Raw genomic sequence first — 16,901 nt, 5'->3', positions numbered from 1 at the left:
TTCATTAGAGGGTAACTGAATGGATTTTTAAAAAAAAATCCATCTTAGACTTTTTTTTTTACCATACTATATAAACAGAACTGACATTTGTGTGTTTTATCTCATACAATGCAAGTTTGCTTAATGTCTGTATTTGTTCCAGTAGTATTTTTGAGGGTTCTTTGGGAATATCTATTAAAAGATTATGTCATCCGTGTATCAGAATAGCTTCCTTCTTCAGTTCCGTTTTTCTTGCCCAATTCCTCTGGCTAGAACTTCCAGTATAATGCTGCATAGCAGTGATGAAAGTGAGCAAATTTATCTTGTTGTCATGGCAAAAACTTTCAGTATTTCACAATTGAATATAATGTTTGCAGTGGACCATATGGACGCAGGTGTGAAGAGAATGGAATGACTTCCACAAATGACCCTCCACTCAGTGAACCGCAGAAAGTCCCCAGTTTATAGGAAGGCTGTGCGCACACTTCAGAAATCCTGGAATGTGAGTTAATTGTAGGAAACCTACATTTTTATGGTTTTGAAGAACGTAATTCTTAATAATGTAAAAGTGTCCCACTTTCATAATAAGATCATGGTAGAATATGTCTGAAATGTCTTTTATGTATTCTTAAATTTTAAAATTCAGTAAACCATATCAAGCAAATTTTTTCTTTCTAGAAGTTATTTATAAAACATTACTTTTAATGAAGGAGAGACAAGTATTAAGGACATCCTTGGAGACCATGGGAAATAGAACTATTACATTGGGGGATGCTGATGTATGTGTCTGATGATAAGTATATACCATATGGTGGTAATATTGCAGACCTGATATGAATGACAATGAACCTATGTCATTGTGACTCTAAAGCAGCAGCATTTTTTTTTAATTCACTGAATATGAACTGCCACTGCTAACACCAAATATGTATGAATATTGATTTAAAACTGGGGAGGAAATTAATAATTCTGAATTCAAATGACTGAAATATGGAGTATAAAAACAAAGAAATTTCCATGTAAAATAAATATAAGTAGCTAAAATATAAATGATTATAGAAATAAAACAGATAAATAGGCAACTATAATTCAGAAATGAAATACAACGCAAGATATCTAATGGAAAATCCCTTACAGATAATTAATTTTCAACCTATATGGGCATTTATAGAAAACGACTAGATTTTGGCAACGTCAGGTAAAAGATGTTTCACTTCAGGTAAAGAGTATATATGAAAAGGAATATTCACTAGTCAGATGAAGAAAGAAAATGATAGGTGCAATAGAGGTGATGAGAGTAAAGTCCCATGTTTAAGAGAGGTAGAATTGAAGCATCTGGAAATACCAGGAAGAAAGATTTTGTACTTTAAAAAATTTCATAAAAAAATCTAGGAAGACACACTTATCTCTGTTCCTGGGAAAGCTAATTTGAATTGCACTTCTATAATTTTTTCTAATTATATGAATACGAAGAAAAAAATCACATTATTTTCATGTAACAAAGTAATTTAGGGAGAAACGGAATACAGAGTAGCCACAACAAATGCATGAAAGGCCTTCTTCATTATGTATATTATGTCCTGAAAAATGCTTTCTCAAAAGTAAATAAAAGGCATTTAGAAAATGAGATAATACATAAGATGTCATAAATTAAAAATAGAAAATCAAACAATGATTGGGATGACATCAGAAAATAAGAAAAATATCAGTTCAAAATTGAATTGTAATGCATAATAAATAGAATGACCAGAAATGGTTAAGTGGAAAGCAAAAGGAAAAGCAGATAGTGTTTAAAAGAAATTTTGTGGAGAATGTAAAAGATTTGGGGAAAAAAAGTAAAAGAATGACAAATGGCATAGTTGGTCTAATACCTGAACACTGGAGTGTCTCGAAATCCAAAAGCAAATCCAAATCCAAAGCAAATCCAAAAGCAAAGACTTGAAAGAAATGCCAAAAAATTACAATTTGTTTATTTTTTTCCCTCTGGAAGGAAATTCTTTGAAGCTGCGTGTCAGAAGTGCATGCTGTGCACTGACTTGGAAGGACTAAAAGCAAGGGATATTCTAGGAAAATTAACCAGGTTAACCAAAATGTGAAAACATTTACACTCACTCATATTATGTGAAGGAATTAGAATCTCATCAGTGTTTTGGAGAACAAGATTTTGTGCCAGATGCAAATGGGGTAACATTTGTGGAATGAAATGTGAATCATGGTTTTATACACAGCAACACTGCAATGTAAGTGAAAAAGGCCCTGAAATTCAAGTTATCCTGCTAGACCAAGATGAGCATTTTTGGCATGACCCATACCAGGTGACTGAACATAGTTCAGTAAATGAAATTTTAAAAACCCATTGACAGGAGGGCTTATGATAAGCTGTCAGTTTCCAGTTATTTTTTCAACAAACACTCAATGAGGATTCCATGAGTGAGTGTTTCACCTTGGTGGGAGCCAATACGGAGACCAGATATTATAATTCATATAGCTCTAGCATTGCTTAGGGTACTTATCAGTATATTTATTTATTACATAAAGAATAAGAAATATAAGTAGTAAAGGTACAAAAGTTGTTTCATATGGCATATAACATTAAAAGTAAAACTTATTTCTAAGACTTCGTCTAAGTCTTTGGATTAAAAACTAAAGTGCCACTTAGTTGTTCATTCATAGTGGAGTAAAAGGGTGAGCACATAAGTGTCGCCAAGCGCCATAAGATCTCCAGTTCTACTCAGCTTCAGGCTGAGGCCTCCAGCTCAGCATCCTTGTAGCAGTCAGTTGTAGGATCTGCAACACAAATACAGGATCTGGAATCACTGGGGAGGCACAGAGGTGGTAGGAGCCTAGGTTTCCCTGAGGTGGTTTGCAGGACTCAAAAGTTACCTCAGACCAACCCTGGAGAGGTGATCTTTGGTCCATGATATCCCACGAGCCAGATCCAGAGGGACTGAATTCCTACTGCTGCTGTCTGCATAGGGTGCTGTCTGTGACTAAGAGTGTCTCTAAATTTCCAGGCAATGGGCTGTGACCTGATTGCTAGATTGGGCACCTTTCAAGTGAATGTCTTCTGGAGAACGAAACTGATGCAGAAGAAAAGGTGGGCTCAAGTCCTCTAGAAAGAAAAGGCAGAGTCCCATCTCCCTGGGCCAGGTGAGGGGCAGGAATTCTGAAGGGAGAGGCGTGGAAGTGATAACCTTGCTCCCTCCACCCTGGTCCTCAACAGCATCCAGTGGTGAAAGCCTCAGATTAAAAAGGGACCGATTCCTGGAGCTCTTTCCCTATTTAACAGTTTCATTCTAAATCAAACACTGAGCTTGCTGGGCAACCCATTTTAATATAAAGTGACTGTGATGCCAAAATCATATAGTTTCTTACATTAAGATATTCCAACATGTAAGTATTACAAAACGCTCATCATAATCTAACAAGAGTTATTACTTAAACAATATAAAATAAATAAGGGGACTTAAGTAACATGCAGTCCTCTCTGATTTTCTCATTCCTAGCAAGCCCTGCAGGGAGATTTCCTTTGTGCTTTGTGTTTGTTTGAATTCTACATACATGAATAAATTCTAAAGAAGTACAGCTTGAGAAAATGAGTGTGAGCTGAAGTGGGACGAGGAAGGAAACTACAGAGGCTTAGGACCCCAAGGCTTGGGCAGCTGTGACTCAGGTCCCACTGAGGTAGAAAACAGGGCCTCAGTAGCTACCCTGTTTGCCTGAGAGTGACCCCACTGTTCTGGGTTCTGGATTGAATAATGGGCAGCCATAAACTCATGCTTTCATCCTCACCTGCACACCTTTGGATGTGAACTCATCTGTGAATAGGGTCGTCAGAGATCTTACTAGTGAAGGGGAGGCCAACCTGCATCTGGGTGACCTTAATCCTATACGCTTGGAGTCCTTCCAAAGAGAGGAAGACTAGACAAATTCAGAGCAGGAGCACCGGGAGACAGATGAAGACAGATGATCAGGTGATGGAAGCAGAGGTTGAGTTATGTGTTGCTGGCAGCATCAGGGAAAGCATCATCATGCTGACACCTAGATTTTGCTTCTAATCTCCTAAACTGACTGTCAATTCCTGTGTTTACCCCAGTTAATCACTGGTATCAGATAAAGCAGCCCTGGCAACCTAACACAGGCCAATTCACCCTTTCCCTGTGAGAACTGGTGGCACTCTAGGTCACTCCACAGTGTACACCACACTCAGTAAGAAAGACAGGAGGATTTGGCAGGCCTTAGGTGGACTGGGAGGGCAAACTTTGGTTCTGAAGAGGGCTAGAGCCCTCTCCTACAAATTAAGGAGCCAAGGGAAGGCATAGCTGATCAGCTTTAGGGCTTACATGGAAAGCACTTCTACTCATGGGGAGAGATTCTCAGGGCACCCTTCACTTGCCTGTGCTCATTTTCCCCCTCAGATTCCTATCTCCGCCTCCATATTCACACACAGTTGCAGGCACTCCAGCAAGCTCCTCATGAACGCTGAATTTCCTGAAGTGGCAAAGAAAGTTAGTGCATGTGGACTTGTTTCCCTTCCCTCTTCATCCTACCCACTACTCCACACTAACATCTCTTCTTCCTCTTCTTCCTCTTCTTCATCTCTTTTTACATCATTGATTCCTTCTGTGCATTCCCGGAAAAGAAGGTCGATGTAAACAGACTCCTCCTCCTCAACGAGTGTAGACAGCTGCAGGGTAGAGAACACACTTGCTTTTCCAGAGCCATATGTGGAGGAACACGGCAGTGAAGGGAGAGTCCATCCCAGAACAAACTTCCCAGGGGCCAACCCCACATGATGTGGGCCAATGCTTCAGACTTCAGCACAACTTCTCGCCTGGGCCATTCAGGGACACACCAGTTGATTTATGGTGCATAGTAGGGTTGGAAATCCATGCAATGTTGAAATACAGTAGGTGAAGAAGGTGGAGAAACATCTTAAAAACATTGTCAATTGTATAACCTCACCTTCCTGGAGGCTACCAGGGCCTTTGAGATGACAATTGTAAAAGGAGGGGGAAAGAGAAGAGCTACAAAGAAATGCTTACAAAGAAGAAACAGGAAGATTTTAAAATTAGGCAAGAAGAGGAAATAAATTACATGCATATTGCCATTCTCTACGTCTGACTCTTCTGAGTCCGAGAAAAACGCCTCTGAGTGAATCATTGCGGTGACTGTGATAGGGTGACCTTGCAAAAGGAAAGGAGAAAGTTAGGGTTCAGGGGAGAATTAGAGCCCCTATTGTCTTTGTCATACCGTGACCTGAGCTTGGCACCCAATTCTGTCTGTATCACCCCAACTTTCTTTGGGCCTCGATAACGTCTCCTGTGCCCTGTGTGGTTGGCCTAATGTCAACAGGGTCCGTTTACCAGACCTCATATACTATAATTCTGGGGAGGAATGCCCATTTCCTCCTTGTCCTCAAAGAAGGCAGGCATCTTCTCTATGTCTTGCTAAGCATGATGTTGATTTCCTTTCCATCATCTTGCCTCAGAAACTCCCTGCCTCTCCTCTCTCCCAATACTGCTTATTTCCTTTATTCCTGTCTTCCATTCACATTGTTTTTCCTTATGAGAACACAGGGGAATGATCAAGTGTACCATGCCACCCTCTCCAATCAATGGATTGGCCAATTACCAATTCCAGATGCAACACTCAGGATCTGGAGTTGAATCAGATCTTGTGGAAGAGAGCTACCACCAACCCCCAAAAGCAAGTGATTTTTGAAGTGTCTGGTATGGCTTTAGGTGTGATGCAAACATTCTGTCCTCTCAACATCTCCATAGGTTCCAAAAAAAGCGATTTAGAGAGGATTAACAGGAAATTAGACATAAAGTAACTTGTCCACGTTCCCTTATCTTGCAGGTGTGTTAATAGCCTTGTGTAGAATGTGTGGCCATTTAAATGAATTGAGCCTTCTAGGTTTCATCAAGCCTTCTTGGGCCTGAGTACCTTGGGTGCTTTGAGAAGCCTGCAGAAAGGCACAGGGAGAGAAATGAATATTGCTTGAGAAACAGGGCACTGCTGACCATAGCACTGAACTCAAAGAGCAGGAGGAAACCTGTGGCCCTGCTGCCAAGAGGCTCTGATTTGGGCATACTCAATTCCAGAGCACCAGCCCCGTAGGACTGTGAGAGCCAGTGTGTGAAACAAGTCAGCGGCCCATTCATACAAGTCCTCAGAAAGCCTGCTGGGCTTTGAAAGCTCTTCTGGGGCAACTGGATTCAAACCATTCTCAGACGTAATTAAATTTAGGTTTCCAAACTACACTGGCATTTTGGATTTGGGTAGGAAGTGCAAAATAGTAGTGAGTTCAAGAATGTGCTTTAGCCACACCTCTCAAGGACACAGGTACATGCTAAGCCCAGAGAAAATGTTCTTCATGGCTTCCAACCCATGGTTAACCTTTAAAGCAGGATCCGCAGTAAGGATGGAACATGAAGAAAGTTAAAACTAGATCTAAAAGTGCACGGGATGAGGCCCTACTTCTCAGGTGCCATCTGGCACTAGCTAAAAACACTTTGTCCCAGGTCCAGGTGAGAACCTGAGAGATTGTGTCCCAACAGACCCACTCCATTGAAGTTCAACACTTAAATCCAAACCACGATTTCTTGTATCGGTTACTATGGGATGCTAAGCAAAGGAAACCAAAGTTTTGTTGTCAGACTGTTGAGAAGACATGAAAAAACTAACCCATGGGAAGTTAATTTTTTAAAAAATACATGGAAAGTTCATTTAACACACAACACACACAAAGCTCACGGTCATTATATCTCCTACTTTTATGTTATTGAAAACGAAAAGATGAAAGCAGGCCCTCATAAATATTTCCTAAACTTTCTAATATGCCCCCCTCCATAGACTCCAAGGCACCAGGTATAACTACTGATCTTGGTATCTTCTCCATTGGATCCTTCCTCAAGAATTGTAACCTACCTGGATTGTCGTCTTCGTCATCGCTGCTAGTGGAGTCATACTTGCAGTCCGCAAGCCAGTCTTCAGGAAAACAAAGATCCGCAGGAACGTTATTAAGGATTGGGCCACTCGCATCCCTCCCTTCTTCCTTGAGATCTCTCTCTGGCTACCGTAGGAAAACCCAGCTCTCTGCCCTGGGTTCTAAGACCTTCCTGGGCCCCTCTGGAGCCTGAGGCCTTAGCAAGAAAGTGCAAAGTGCTTGCAAGTGAGGGAGAGGAGGGGAAGGTATCAGCTCTCAACTTCTCACTCCCTTATTTAGCTGGAAAATAGAGCACTGACCCTCCAATCTTGTCACCCTGAAATTATGACTCTTTGGACATGCTCTGTCTTAGATGAGTTCAAAGCACAGACCTAGTGCTAGACTCTGGGTTGCTGCCTTGGGGAGCATTTTGTGAGGATGCACAGGTTCCCTTCTGCATCATCCCTACCACAGCTACCAGCACAAATGGGTATTGGGCTTTAGCAAAACTGCAAAAACTAGAATCTGCTCTAGATGCCCTGGCTGTGTGAACTAAAATGACAAATGTTGACAAATTCATAGCAGAACTTTAGAGACTCTGCCAGGCAGAAGAGACTTGAAGAAAATGTGTGGATTAGGAGTCAAAGCACCTAAAATCTCAAGTTCTTTGGACTGTATTCATTAAATGTCCAGTTCTGAAGACTTTTCTTCACCTTCTCAAAACTGCCCTGTCTCATACGTTAATGAATGGACATGTATGTCTGCCTTTCTTTCATCCTGACCATTCAAGGTGCTATGAGGTATAAGTAAAGCCTTATAAAGCTTATTATTAAGCCAAGACATATTATTACATCCCAGAAAAAGGGTCCTGTACCACATTTCTGTCCCTGTAGAGCTTCATGAAAATTTTCTTTGATGTTGATGGATTATTCTTGAGTTATTGAGGTATACTTGACATATTGTAAGCCACACTACATATTGTAAGCCACACTAACGTAGTACATAATTTGATAATATTTGACATATATATTTATCCATGAAGAGATACTGATGGGATTTATTACAAAGAAAGTTGACACTAGTCGTTGTGCTGTTTGGTGTGTGAAAAATCCAGAAAACTCATTAAAGACTCACATTTGTACACATGCCCATTGAGAATCAAAACATGTATTCTGAGAATCACATCACAAACATACACATGTAAACACACACCACTTCCATGCAGACAAACACATGCCAACTAATCAGTACTCAACTTCTTAAGAAAGACAACCCTAGTTCTTACCTGGAATATCCATTTCATTCACCACACCCAAATCCTTATTCCCTCAAGGAGGTTGTCATCAGGAACCTCTTTAAACTCAATCGACAAGGAAGATTCATGTTTTTCAATATCTGGACTTTTTCTCAGCAAGTGTAGGATTTCAGAATACTTACCATTGTTGCTTGCTCTTGGGACTGGCTGCAATTTTACAGAGAAGATAATGCCGTAAGGATCAGAACTTAATCTATAGTGCTACAAGAGGCTTGTGTCCTCTTGGTGACTTAAGAATACAAGAGGGAAAGAAGGAAGTTAAGGAAAACCAAAAGCAGGTGTAAAGCATGAACAGTCCTGGATGATGCAGTTTTCAAGTCCATTTTGATTACTAAGTACAAAATTCTTAATTCCAGGTGAAAAAATTTCTGCTAAAGAATGTCCTCCTGCCATATAGTTTATAACCTGATGCTGCCATTTATGATTGCCCCCTTCAAACTGGGATTAGCTCCTAATACATGCCCACTGAACACTGACGCACCAAGCATTTGAACCTCTCATCTATATTGTACGTGGTCAAATTTTCGTAACTGAATTGGATTAGAAATGAAAGAAGCCAAGAATGCAGTGGTTCTATCTCAGATAAAGAAAGTTGGCCTTACCTTGGTGTAAGTAAATGGAGTGTGCTCTATTGCCTGGGCACTCAGAAGTTCCTCCAGGAGGCCCTCCGGGAGAGCTAGGAGAACAGAGGAATAGCATCAGTACATTGGGGTAGTTGCTCTGGATTTAGTCATGAAGCATTGCTTGACTTGGACGAGGGATTAGAATAACAAGGAGGCAGGTATTCAGCAAGCCTAAGTGAGCTGCTAAGGAGTGGAAGGAGGGCAACAGGGAGGAGCAGCAATACAAAGGGAAGCAGTCCTTGGCACTGTAGCTAAAGACATCCCAAAGCACCATAAAAGGAACCTGTAAAGGTACTAAAAAAGAGGATGTTGTTCAATGACAGTTTCTTACCGCTCCTCCTGCCCATTTTCAAGCCCAATGTTATTGTTGAACTTTGAACATTTAAATACTTGTAAAATGTGCAACTATCATGGGATATGAACAAAAACCCAACCCACCCAAGGGGAACACAACTGCTGAAAGTACTGTACAATGTGGACATTTTTCTTCCTCTAAAACAGAAGGACCCCTCTATTTCTTATGCCCACATGGAAGGTAAAATCAGGATGCTTTCCACAGTAAAGAAAGCATGAAACCCCTAGTTTAAATCATCCAGATGTTTTTAAAAAAGAAGTAAAGTGATACCAAAATACATACCGTTTTCACTTACTCCTGAAGCCACCTACAATTAGAGAAATGAAAACCCTCTGAGGACTGGAGCAGGCTGTATAGTGTTTGTACAGTTGGTTTACTCTCTTGCTGCCTTTAGAAAACTAGATGGGAAACGGGTTGAGATGAAGGCCCAAAAAGTAATTGTAACAGACACTTGTGGAAAGGCATAGCATTTCCTGTTTTATGCATCTCTCCCATCTATTGAGGAGGAAACCTAGCCCTGTAATGTAGGGGGGACTCCTTGAAGTTCCTCTTGAAGCAGAGATGTTAGTAAAAGGTTCCAAATGAACACTCTCCTGACTAAGGAAATCATAGACGTCACCTATAATTATTTGGTCTGATTTTCATATCTGAACTCAATTGGCAAATAAAACAAAGAAAAAAAAAAAAACAAACCAAAAAAACTTAAAATCAGCAATTTGACAACAGAGAAAGAACGGGTGACCATACCTTGGAATTTGATGGAACCTCCTCATCTTCCCTCTCACTGGGGGACTCATCCAGCAGGCCCTTAGGGGTTCCTGGGAGGGCACAGAGTAAATGTCAATACATTGGGTGGTGTTCATGGGTTACTCAGGGACCTACCCTGACACTGCAGGGGGCAAGAAAATAGGGACCTGAGGGGTAATAAGTCTGTAAAAATATGTTGCTGGGCCATCCTCCTTGGTGGAAGAAGGATGGTAAAGGAGAAGAGGAACAGGAAAAAAATGAGAAATGAAAACTTTTTGTCTGTGTACCTAAAGGTATCCAAATTCAACATGATATATTCAATCTAAAAATAGTATTAAACAGATGGTATTACTTACAGAGCTCCATCACTTTTCCTTCCTGTTTTTTTAATAGTTGTGTTTTTATTATTTTCTTTAAGATTTACTTTTTATTTCTCTCCCCTTCCTCTCCCCCCCCCCATTGTCTGCTTTCTGTGTCCATTCACTGTGTGTTATTCTGTGTCCACTTATATTCTTGTCAGCATCACTGGGAACCTGTGTCTCTTTTTGTTGCGTCATCTTGTTGCGTCAGCTGTCCGTGTGTGTGGCGCCACTCCTGGGCAGGCTGCGCTTTCTTCATGCTGGGAGGCTCTCCTTATGGGGCACACTCCTTGTGTGTGGGGCTCCCCTATGTGGGAGACAACCCTGCATGGCACTGCACTCCTTGTGCGCATCAACACTGCGCGTGGGCCAGCTCATCACATGGGTCAGGAGGCCCTGGGTGTGAACCCTGGAACTCCCATGTGGTAGGTGGACGCTCTGTCCGTTGAGACAAAATCTGCTTCCCCCTTCCTGTTTTGAATCTAGACAAGTTGTCAATGCCCTTTTGAACTTTCCAAGGTCATTTCCATCTCCACTAATGCAAAGTGCTCCTACTACAACACTAATCTGTCGTGTAGTGTTTTATTTATTCATTTATTGGTTGACTGGATTTAATTCTAGACAAGGTATTCTTTTGTATTGAGTCACTAACAGGTGTCATAAAGATAATATTTATAGGGTTTGTCATAGTACTCATGGACTACCATTTAAAAGTATCCAATGTTCACCATATGATATTTTTCCTTCATCTTCCTTTTCATTACCATGTTTTTGTATTCATTGCGTGATGTGCCTCTCCATGATTATATGAGCCATCCCACAGTGGGAGAGTTAGGATCGATTGAAGGTTGAGCATGAATCTCTGTGCTAGCTATAAGGGAAACTTGAAATAAGAATGATGAACATGAACCTAATGGCTAAGAGGGAATTTGAGTTCTTACTCATTACTCTTCCTCAAATGAGCAGCTCACAGAATGATCTTTTTTTTTTTTTTTTTTTTAATGGCTTATGGTGATAACGTTATTAAATAGATGAAAATATCTCTCCAATCCCTGTCTGTCTGCTCGGGCCATGTGCTGAGCTGTGACCCAGTACTGGCAGCGATTGGCAAGCTTGTCCCACTGAAACCTCACGAGTCTGAGAGTCTGTGAGTTTACCAGCAACATGTGGGGCTCTCTATGTGTTTTTCACACTAATAACTGTGAATAAGTATCTTGTAAAATGCACCTGCTAACCTGTGTTATGTGACCCCTGTGAATATCTAATACACGAGTGTCATGTTTAGGAAATGCCATGGGCACCTACATATATATAGGCAGTGGAAATTCCTTCATTGTCACTAGTGACCCATACCTGTGATTAGGTAATATTCAGTAGTTCAGAGTAGTAGTATAGGGGTTACATGCCTCAGTCCAAATCTCGTCTCTACAACTTAGGAATTTGAAATCTCGGGTCATTAACTTATGCCCCTCAGAACCTGGCTGTAAGGGATAGGGAGAGTTTACATAATTCCAGGACTGATTCTAGTGAGATGTTCACAGGTTATTATATGCAATATGTGCTGTGGTGATGTGATGGTGTTTTAGAAAGGTTTCAATGACAGTTGTCCTGTGTATGTTGGACCCTTCACTTAGGGAAACACACAGCAATGCCCCAACACACACCTTCTCAATCCCTCCAATAGGCTTCGCTCATACACACTCCATGACTGCCATAGACACAAATCCATTCAAGTGAAGTGAATACATCTACTGAGAGAACAATAGAGCATGACCACATTCCTTATCAGGAGGAATTAATGTTTAATGTTTAACCATACCTCAAAAAATCCCACCAGTAACTGGAACCACCCTGGCTTTCCAGGCAAACCTAGGATCAATGCCCTGCTTGTCTAATCCAAAATTACCTCAATTCAGCAATTCTAGATATGTACCTGTTTGACTTTCTCCTGGGGCCACCTGCAATCAGAGAAAACCTTATGAGGATCAGATCATGTTTCGGCTGTTTGCAAAGGATTTTTGCTTGATTTGCAGCATTAGAAATTCAGATGTGAAATAGGGGTCAAGCAAACCTGATGAGCAGGTGTAGCAGACACACCAAGAAAGGCATGAGATTTTCCTGGACGCACATTTGTTAAGTTCAATTTGGGCGGTGATTACAAATTCTTAATCGAAGGAGAAAAAAATTGTAGCTGAGCAAAAGCCTACTTTGTCAACTTCTGCTCCCCTTTGTGGTTGATCTCTTCAATGTTGGATCAGTTAGAAGAGCCCCCACATGATGCTTCCCACCCCAAGGAAATGTAATATTTCATCTAATATGTTCATGATTAAGTATCCTCATCTGATATCAATTACAATGGAAGAGACCAAAAAATCAACTTTAGATCAATGACTAGTAAGCTCACCTTGGCTTTAAATGGGACCTCTTCATCCTCTTGATCACTTGGAAGTGCCCCCATCAGTTGTTCCTGGTCTCCTAGGAATGACACAGAATGACTCATCACATTGGTGTGTTTCTCATAAATTTCAAAGTAAATTTACAGCCTTGGACAAGACTCTTAACTGTGTAGAGGAGGTAGTTTATCAAGCATGCTGAGAACTGCTGTGGGACCATCTTCCATCATGAAGGAAGGATGCAAAGAGAGCAGCCAGAAAGAAACAAATATATATCCCTAGCTCTGAAGCTAATATCAACCTAAACCTTCTGACCATACCCAGTGTACAAATGGCACTGAAAAACAGGCTATGATTCAATGCCTGAGTCCCACCATCCCTCCTCTTTATAGTACATCTCAGCTTAAGTGCCAGTATCTTCTGGACAACTGCAAATTAATTCCATCTCCACACCACATATATAGACACTGCATTTACCATTTGTTCTACGGAAATTTATCACTTGATTAGAAGCAAAGTATTCTGGTGGTCTGGATTCCATTCCATGTAATGCATTCTATTGCATTTATTCACTAACCCATTGGGATAAAGATAACATATCACAGAAGATTGGGAATACTAAAATCTTACATTTAAATAGCAACACTTATTAATCAGATGGTTTTACTTCCAGTCTTTCTCTCCCACACCAAGTGTGAGTAGCCATTGAAATACTGACCGTGCATCATTGGCCATCAAATGTGGGATAGCCATTATGTAGGGACATACAGATTGAGTGTCAACACCCACAAATGCAGCTCTTTAGGAACGTTTCCACAAGGGGTTTGGACACCAGGTTAAGAACCAAGATGTGTCTGCATTCTTATTTTTCAAAGACCATCTTGTGGGACTCGTGATTTGAGTGCCTATTGTGTCCTTTGGGATGATGCTGTCATATGTACTAAATTGTCTTCCCGATGCCTATCTGCTTCGGGTAAGTTCCTGAGCTGTGACCTCAATCCAGTTATCATGGATCACGTCATCCTATGTGATGCCTCATGACTCTCAGAATTTGGAGCTGCTCATTAGCATGTATGATTACTGTGTCCTTTGAGCACTAATAACTATATCAAAGTCTGTGGTAGCCAGCACAGGTACTTGGCCTAGGTCATGTGACCACTGAGGCTACTTTATAATGATGGGCAGTTTTGGTCTCTTTGTAGGCTCATGTAAATTCTGGTGTATGCACATATACAGGTGCTGTAACTCCCTTGTATGGTTTCTAGTAAGCAGATGGCTGCGTGGCAAGTTCAGGCCTGTAACTCAAAGTATTATGACATGTGACTAGGTTCCCATTTAGTACCATCCCATTAGCAGTGCAAGAGCTTGGGATGTTCACCTTTGCCCTCAGTTTTCCATCTGTGTTGTGGTCATAGAAAGCAAACCCCAGGTCCAGCTTTGGTGAGTGTGGAACAAGTTCATGTACATAGAACATGCAGTGGTGATGGGGTATATTTGAGAAAACTGTCCCTGTTGTCCCTGGTAATTGTCCAGTCTAAATGGGATATAACATCTGGGAAACTGCTCATGGTTGCCCCCATATGCACACACACAAAGTCAAAATTACACCACAGAAACTCACACTAGACCCCCCCAAACCCCCATGCATGCAAAGCCTGCACAACCTAAAGAGACCACAGACAAAACCACAGACTGTAGTAACAAGGGCAGATTCCCTTCAGAGAAACCATTTCATCGTCACCATGATGCTTTGTCCAGGATGTCCCCAGCTGAACGTTTTCTGGAAGTTCCTTATTTCACCTCTGTTTTACCCTCGGATGTGGGATTAGCACAGAATACCTACCGTTTTCACTTTCTCTGGAGTTCCCCTGGAATTGCAAAAAAGAAAACACTATGAGGATCCTATGATGTCGAGTAGCATCTTCTCAGGTATTGGTGATTTTATGAGAACTGATAGGAAGCATTCGTAAAGTCAAAGGCCCCGTAAATAAACATGGAAAATACATTAGGAATGGCTCAAGTGTTGCCTGATGGATATGACTTTCCAGACCATTTTGATGGGAGTTACAAAAGTTCAAATCCAAGCAGAATACTGGTGCTGAGGCACAAGCCCACTACCATATGCTATATAACCTGGTGCTTCAATTTCTAATGCCTTCTTTATCAGGGCTCTTTTGGTAAGAGAACCCTTCCAAATATCCTTTCCCCTGACCAGTGGGTGATATCTATAATTCACACCATCGTGTATTATGATATTTACTCAATTGAAAAGGACAAATAAGAGAAAGGAATATTTCTGTCTTAGACCAAAACAGATGACCTTACCTCAACATTAGGTGGAACCACTTCATCCTCCCTGTCACGAAGAGGGTCCTCCACCAGGTCTTCCAGGGGAGCTAGGGGGACACAGAGTAACAGTCAGTACAGTGGGGTGTGGCTGATATTATTCAGGGATCTTTGCCTGACCCAGACAGGGGCTTACAATGTGCAGGTCCGGGTGGTCAGGAAACATGGACTGTGGAGTTACCCAGACACACTTCATGGAAGAAGGAGACCAAAGAGAGGAAATCATGGGCATCAGAAATAGGACCCTTGGCTTTGTAGTTAAGGAGAGTCTAAATCAATGTGAAATAGCTCACGAACAAGTGGTACTAAAATGTACAATATGATACAGTGATATGGCTCCAACTCTTATCTGACCCATTCTGAAATCCAGCAAAATGGCTGGAAACTCATTGACATCATGAGCTACTGCTTCGCCCTCACAGATCTTTGTTGACTTTGAGTTTCTCATCTGTTCTACAGGATTTTTAAAAATTTTCAACAAGTTAACATCTACAAACATAAAATTTGCCAGTTTACTCATTTTTATCTATACAATTAATTTACTGTCATCAATTAATTACATGTCCAATGTTGTGTTACCATCCCATCAAACATTCAATTCCAAAATTTTCTCATTACCTGAAACAGAAACTGTAGCCATTAACCAATAAGCCTAATCTCCTATCTCCCTAGCCCCTGGTAATAAAGTCTAATCTCCTTTTCTTTCTCTGAGTTTTCTTTTTCTTATATTTCAAATAAGTACATCGATACACTGTCTTTCTTTCATATCTTCCTTATTTCCTCAGTATAGTGTTTTTAAGTATCATGCATATAGTAGGGTGCATCAGAACTTCTTTACTTTGTGTGGCCCATTCTATGGATATGCTTTTTTTCTTTTTTTTTCTTTTTTTTTTTTTTTTACTGATTCCCATTTTGATGGACACTTGGGTGGTTTGAAACTTTTGGCCATTCTGAATGCTGCTGCAAAAAACACTGAGTTTTCAAATACCTATTTGTGTCCCCCTTTTAAGTTAAATTCTTTTTATATATAGACCTAGTTGTTAGATTGCTGGCCCTATGGTAATCCTGTGTTTTTCTCAATGAGGGATTGCCAAACTATTTCCCAATGTGGCTGGCTGATCCATTTTACCTTCCTTCCACCAATGTATGGGCCTTCCAGTTGATTCACAGCCTCACTTATATTTGTTATTTTTCATTTTATTTTCTCTTAAAAACGTTAGCTACCCTACTGGATATAAGGGGCACCTCATCGTGGTTTTGACTGGCATTTCATTGAGGATTAATTATATTGAGTATCATTTCTTGTGCTTATTATCAATTTGCATATATTCTTTCAAGATACATCTACTCAAGACTCAGCTAGTTTCCAACCCAGGAGTCCACACTCCAAGTTTACCTGCTTTGCTTAACAACAGCCACATTATTTATGTATCATCTCCCTTTTGAATGAATCTGACAAAGCTGGCAAAGATCCCATTGTTGACAGCCTAAGTGTAATGCCTGTTCTTCTGAATGAATGAGTTCCCTGACTGTTAACAGAGACCCAGTCAAGTGAGATGAACAGCAATTACAAATGATAGTGGTCTTATTTATTATGAAGTCCTTTGTCCCAAAATGCATAAAAATATCACTTTGGATTATTTTTTACCTTAATTATAAGTGTCTCAATTGATATATTTGCCAAGTCATGGAATGAACCACAAGTTAACTTTGAACAGAGTTCTGAGTGAAGAATTAGGAGACCTTTATAGTGACCCCAATTTTGGCAGCATCTAAATGGGAATATGTTTCTTTGCTGTGCTGTATGTGTGTTTGTGTGGGGTGGAGTGGAGAAAGGAGGGATGGAGAAAGGA

General features: G+C 40.7%; 1 protein-coding gene and 1 long non-coding RNA gene across 2 annotated transcripts in view; one reads left to right on the top strand and one right to left on the bottom strand.

Moving 5' to 3' along the window:
• LOC131274042 (uncharacterized) overlaps positions 1-546 on the top strand; it is a 46,930-nt gene extending 46,384 nt beyond the window's left edge. Inside the window, exon 3 of the long non-coding RNA XR_009181250.2 lies at positions 357-546. This is a non-coding gene — a long non-coding RNA (uncharacterized lncRNA). The remainder of the gene's footprint in view (positions 1-356) is intronic.
• Positions 547-2,479: 1,933 nt separating this feature from the next.
• Positions 2,480-15,103, bottom strand: LOC131274037 (uncharacterized). The gene is made up of 13 exons (XM_058279059.1): positions 15,028-15,103; positions 14,546-14,570; positions 12,714-12,784; positions 12,243-12,267; positions 9,951-10,021; positions 9,486-9,510; positions 8,828-8,901; positions 8,348-8,372; positions 6,913-6,972; positions 5,077-5,165; positions 4,548-4,666; positions 4,376-4,470; positions 2,480-2,766 (listed from the first exon to the last, which is right to left on the bottom strand). Exons 3-13 carry the CDS (start codon positions 12,765-12,767, stop codon positions 2,717-2,719), a joined length of 687 nt encoding a protein of 228 aa, XP_058135042.1. The 5' UTR covers positions 12,768-12,784; positions 14,546-14,570; positions 15,028-15,103; the 3' UTR covers positions 2,480-2,716.
• Between the last annotated feature and the right edge of the window lie 1,798 nt (positions 15,104-16,901).

This window comes from Dasypus novemcinctus, chromosome 17 (assembly GCF_030445035.2).
Source record: "Dasypus novemcinctus isolate mDasNov1 chromosome 17, mDasNov1.1.hap2, whole genome shotgun sequence".
NCBI lineage: Eukaryota > Metazoa > Chordata > Mammalia > Cingulata > Dasypodidae > Dasypus > Dasypus novemcinctus.
This window is presented reverse-complemented; position numbering and strand designations above follow the sequence as displayed.

Excerpts from the sequence above, each read along its gene's own strand:
- LOC131274037 (XM_058279059.1), bottom strand. The coding sequence starts at position 12,767 with ATGGGGGCACTTCCAAGTGATCAAGAGGATGAAGAGGTCCCATTTAAA. Across the intron at positions 5,166-6,912 it reads TGACGAAGACGACAATCCAG|GTCACCCTATCACAGTCACC; the intron begins GTAGGTTACAAT and ends TCCTTTTGCAAG. Across the intron at positions 4,667-5,076 it reads TAGAGAATGGCAATATGCAT|CTGTCTACACTCGTTGAGGA; the intron begins GTAATTTATTTC and ends TCTACCCTGCAG.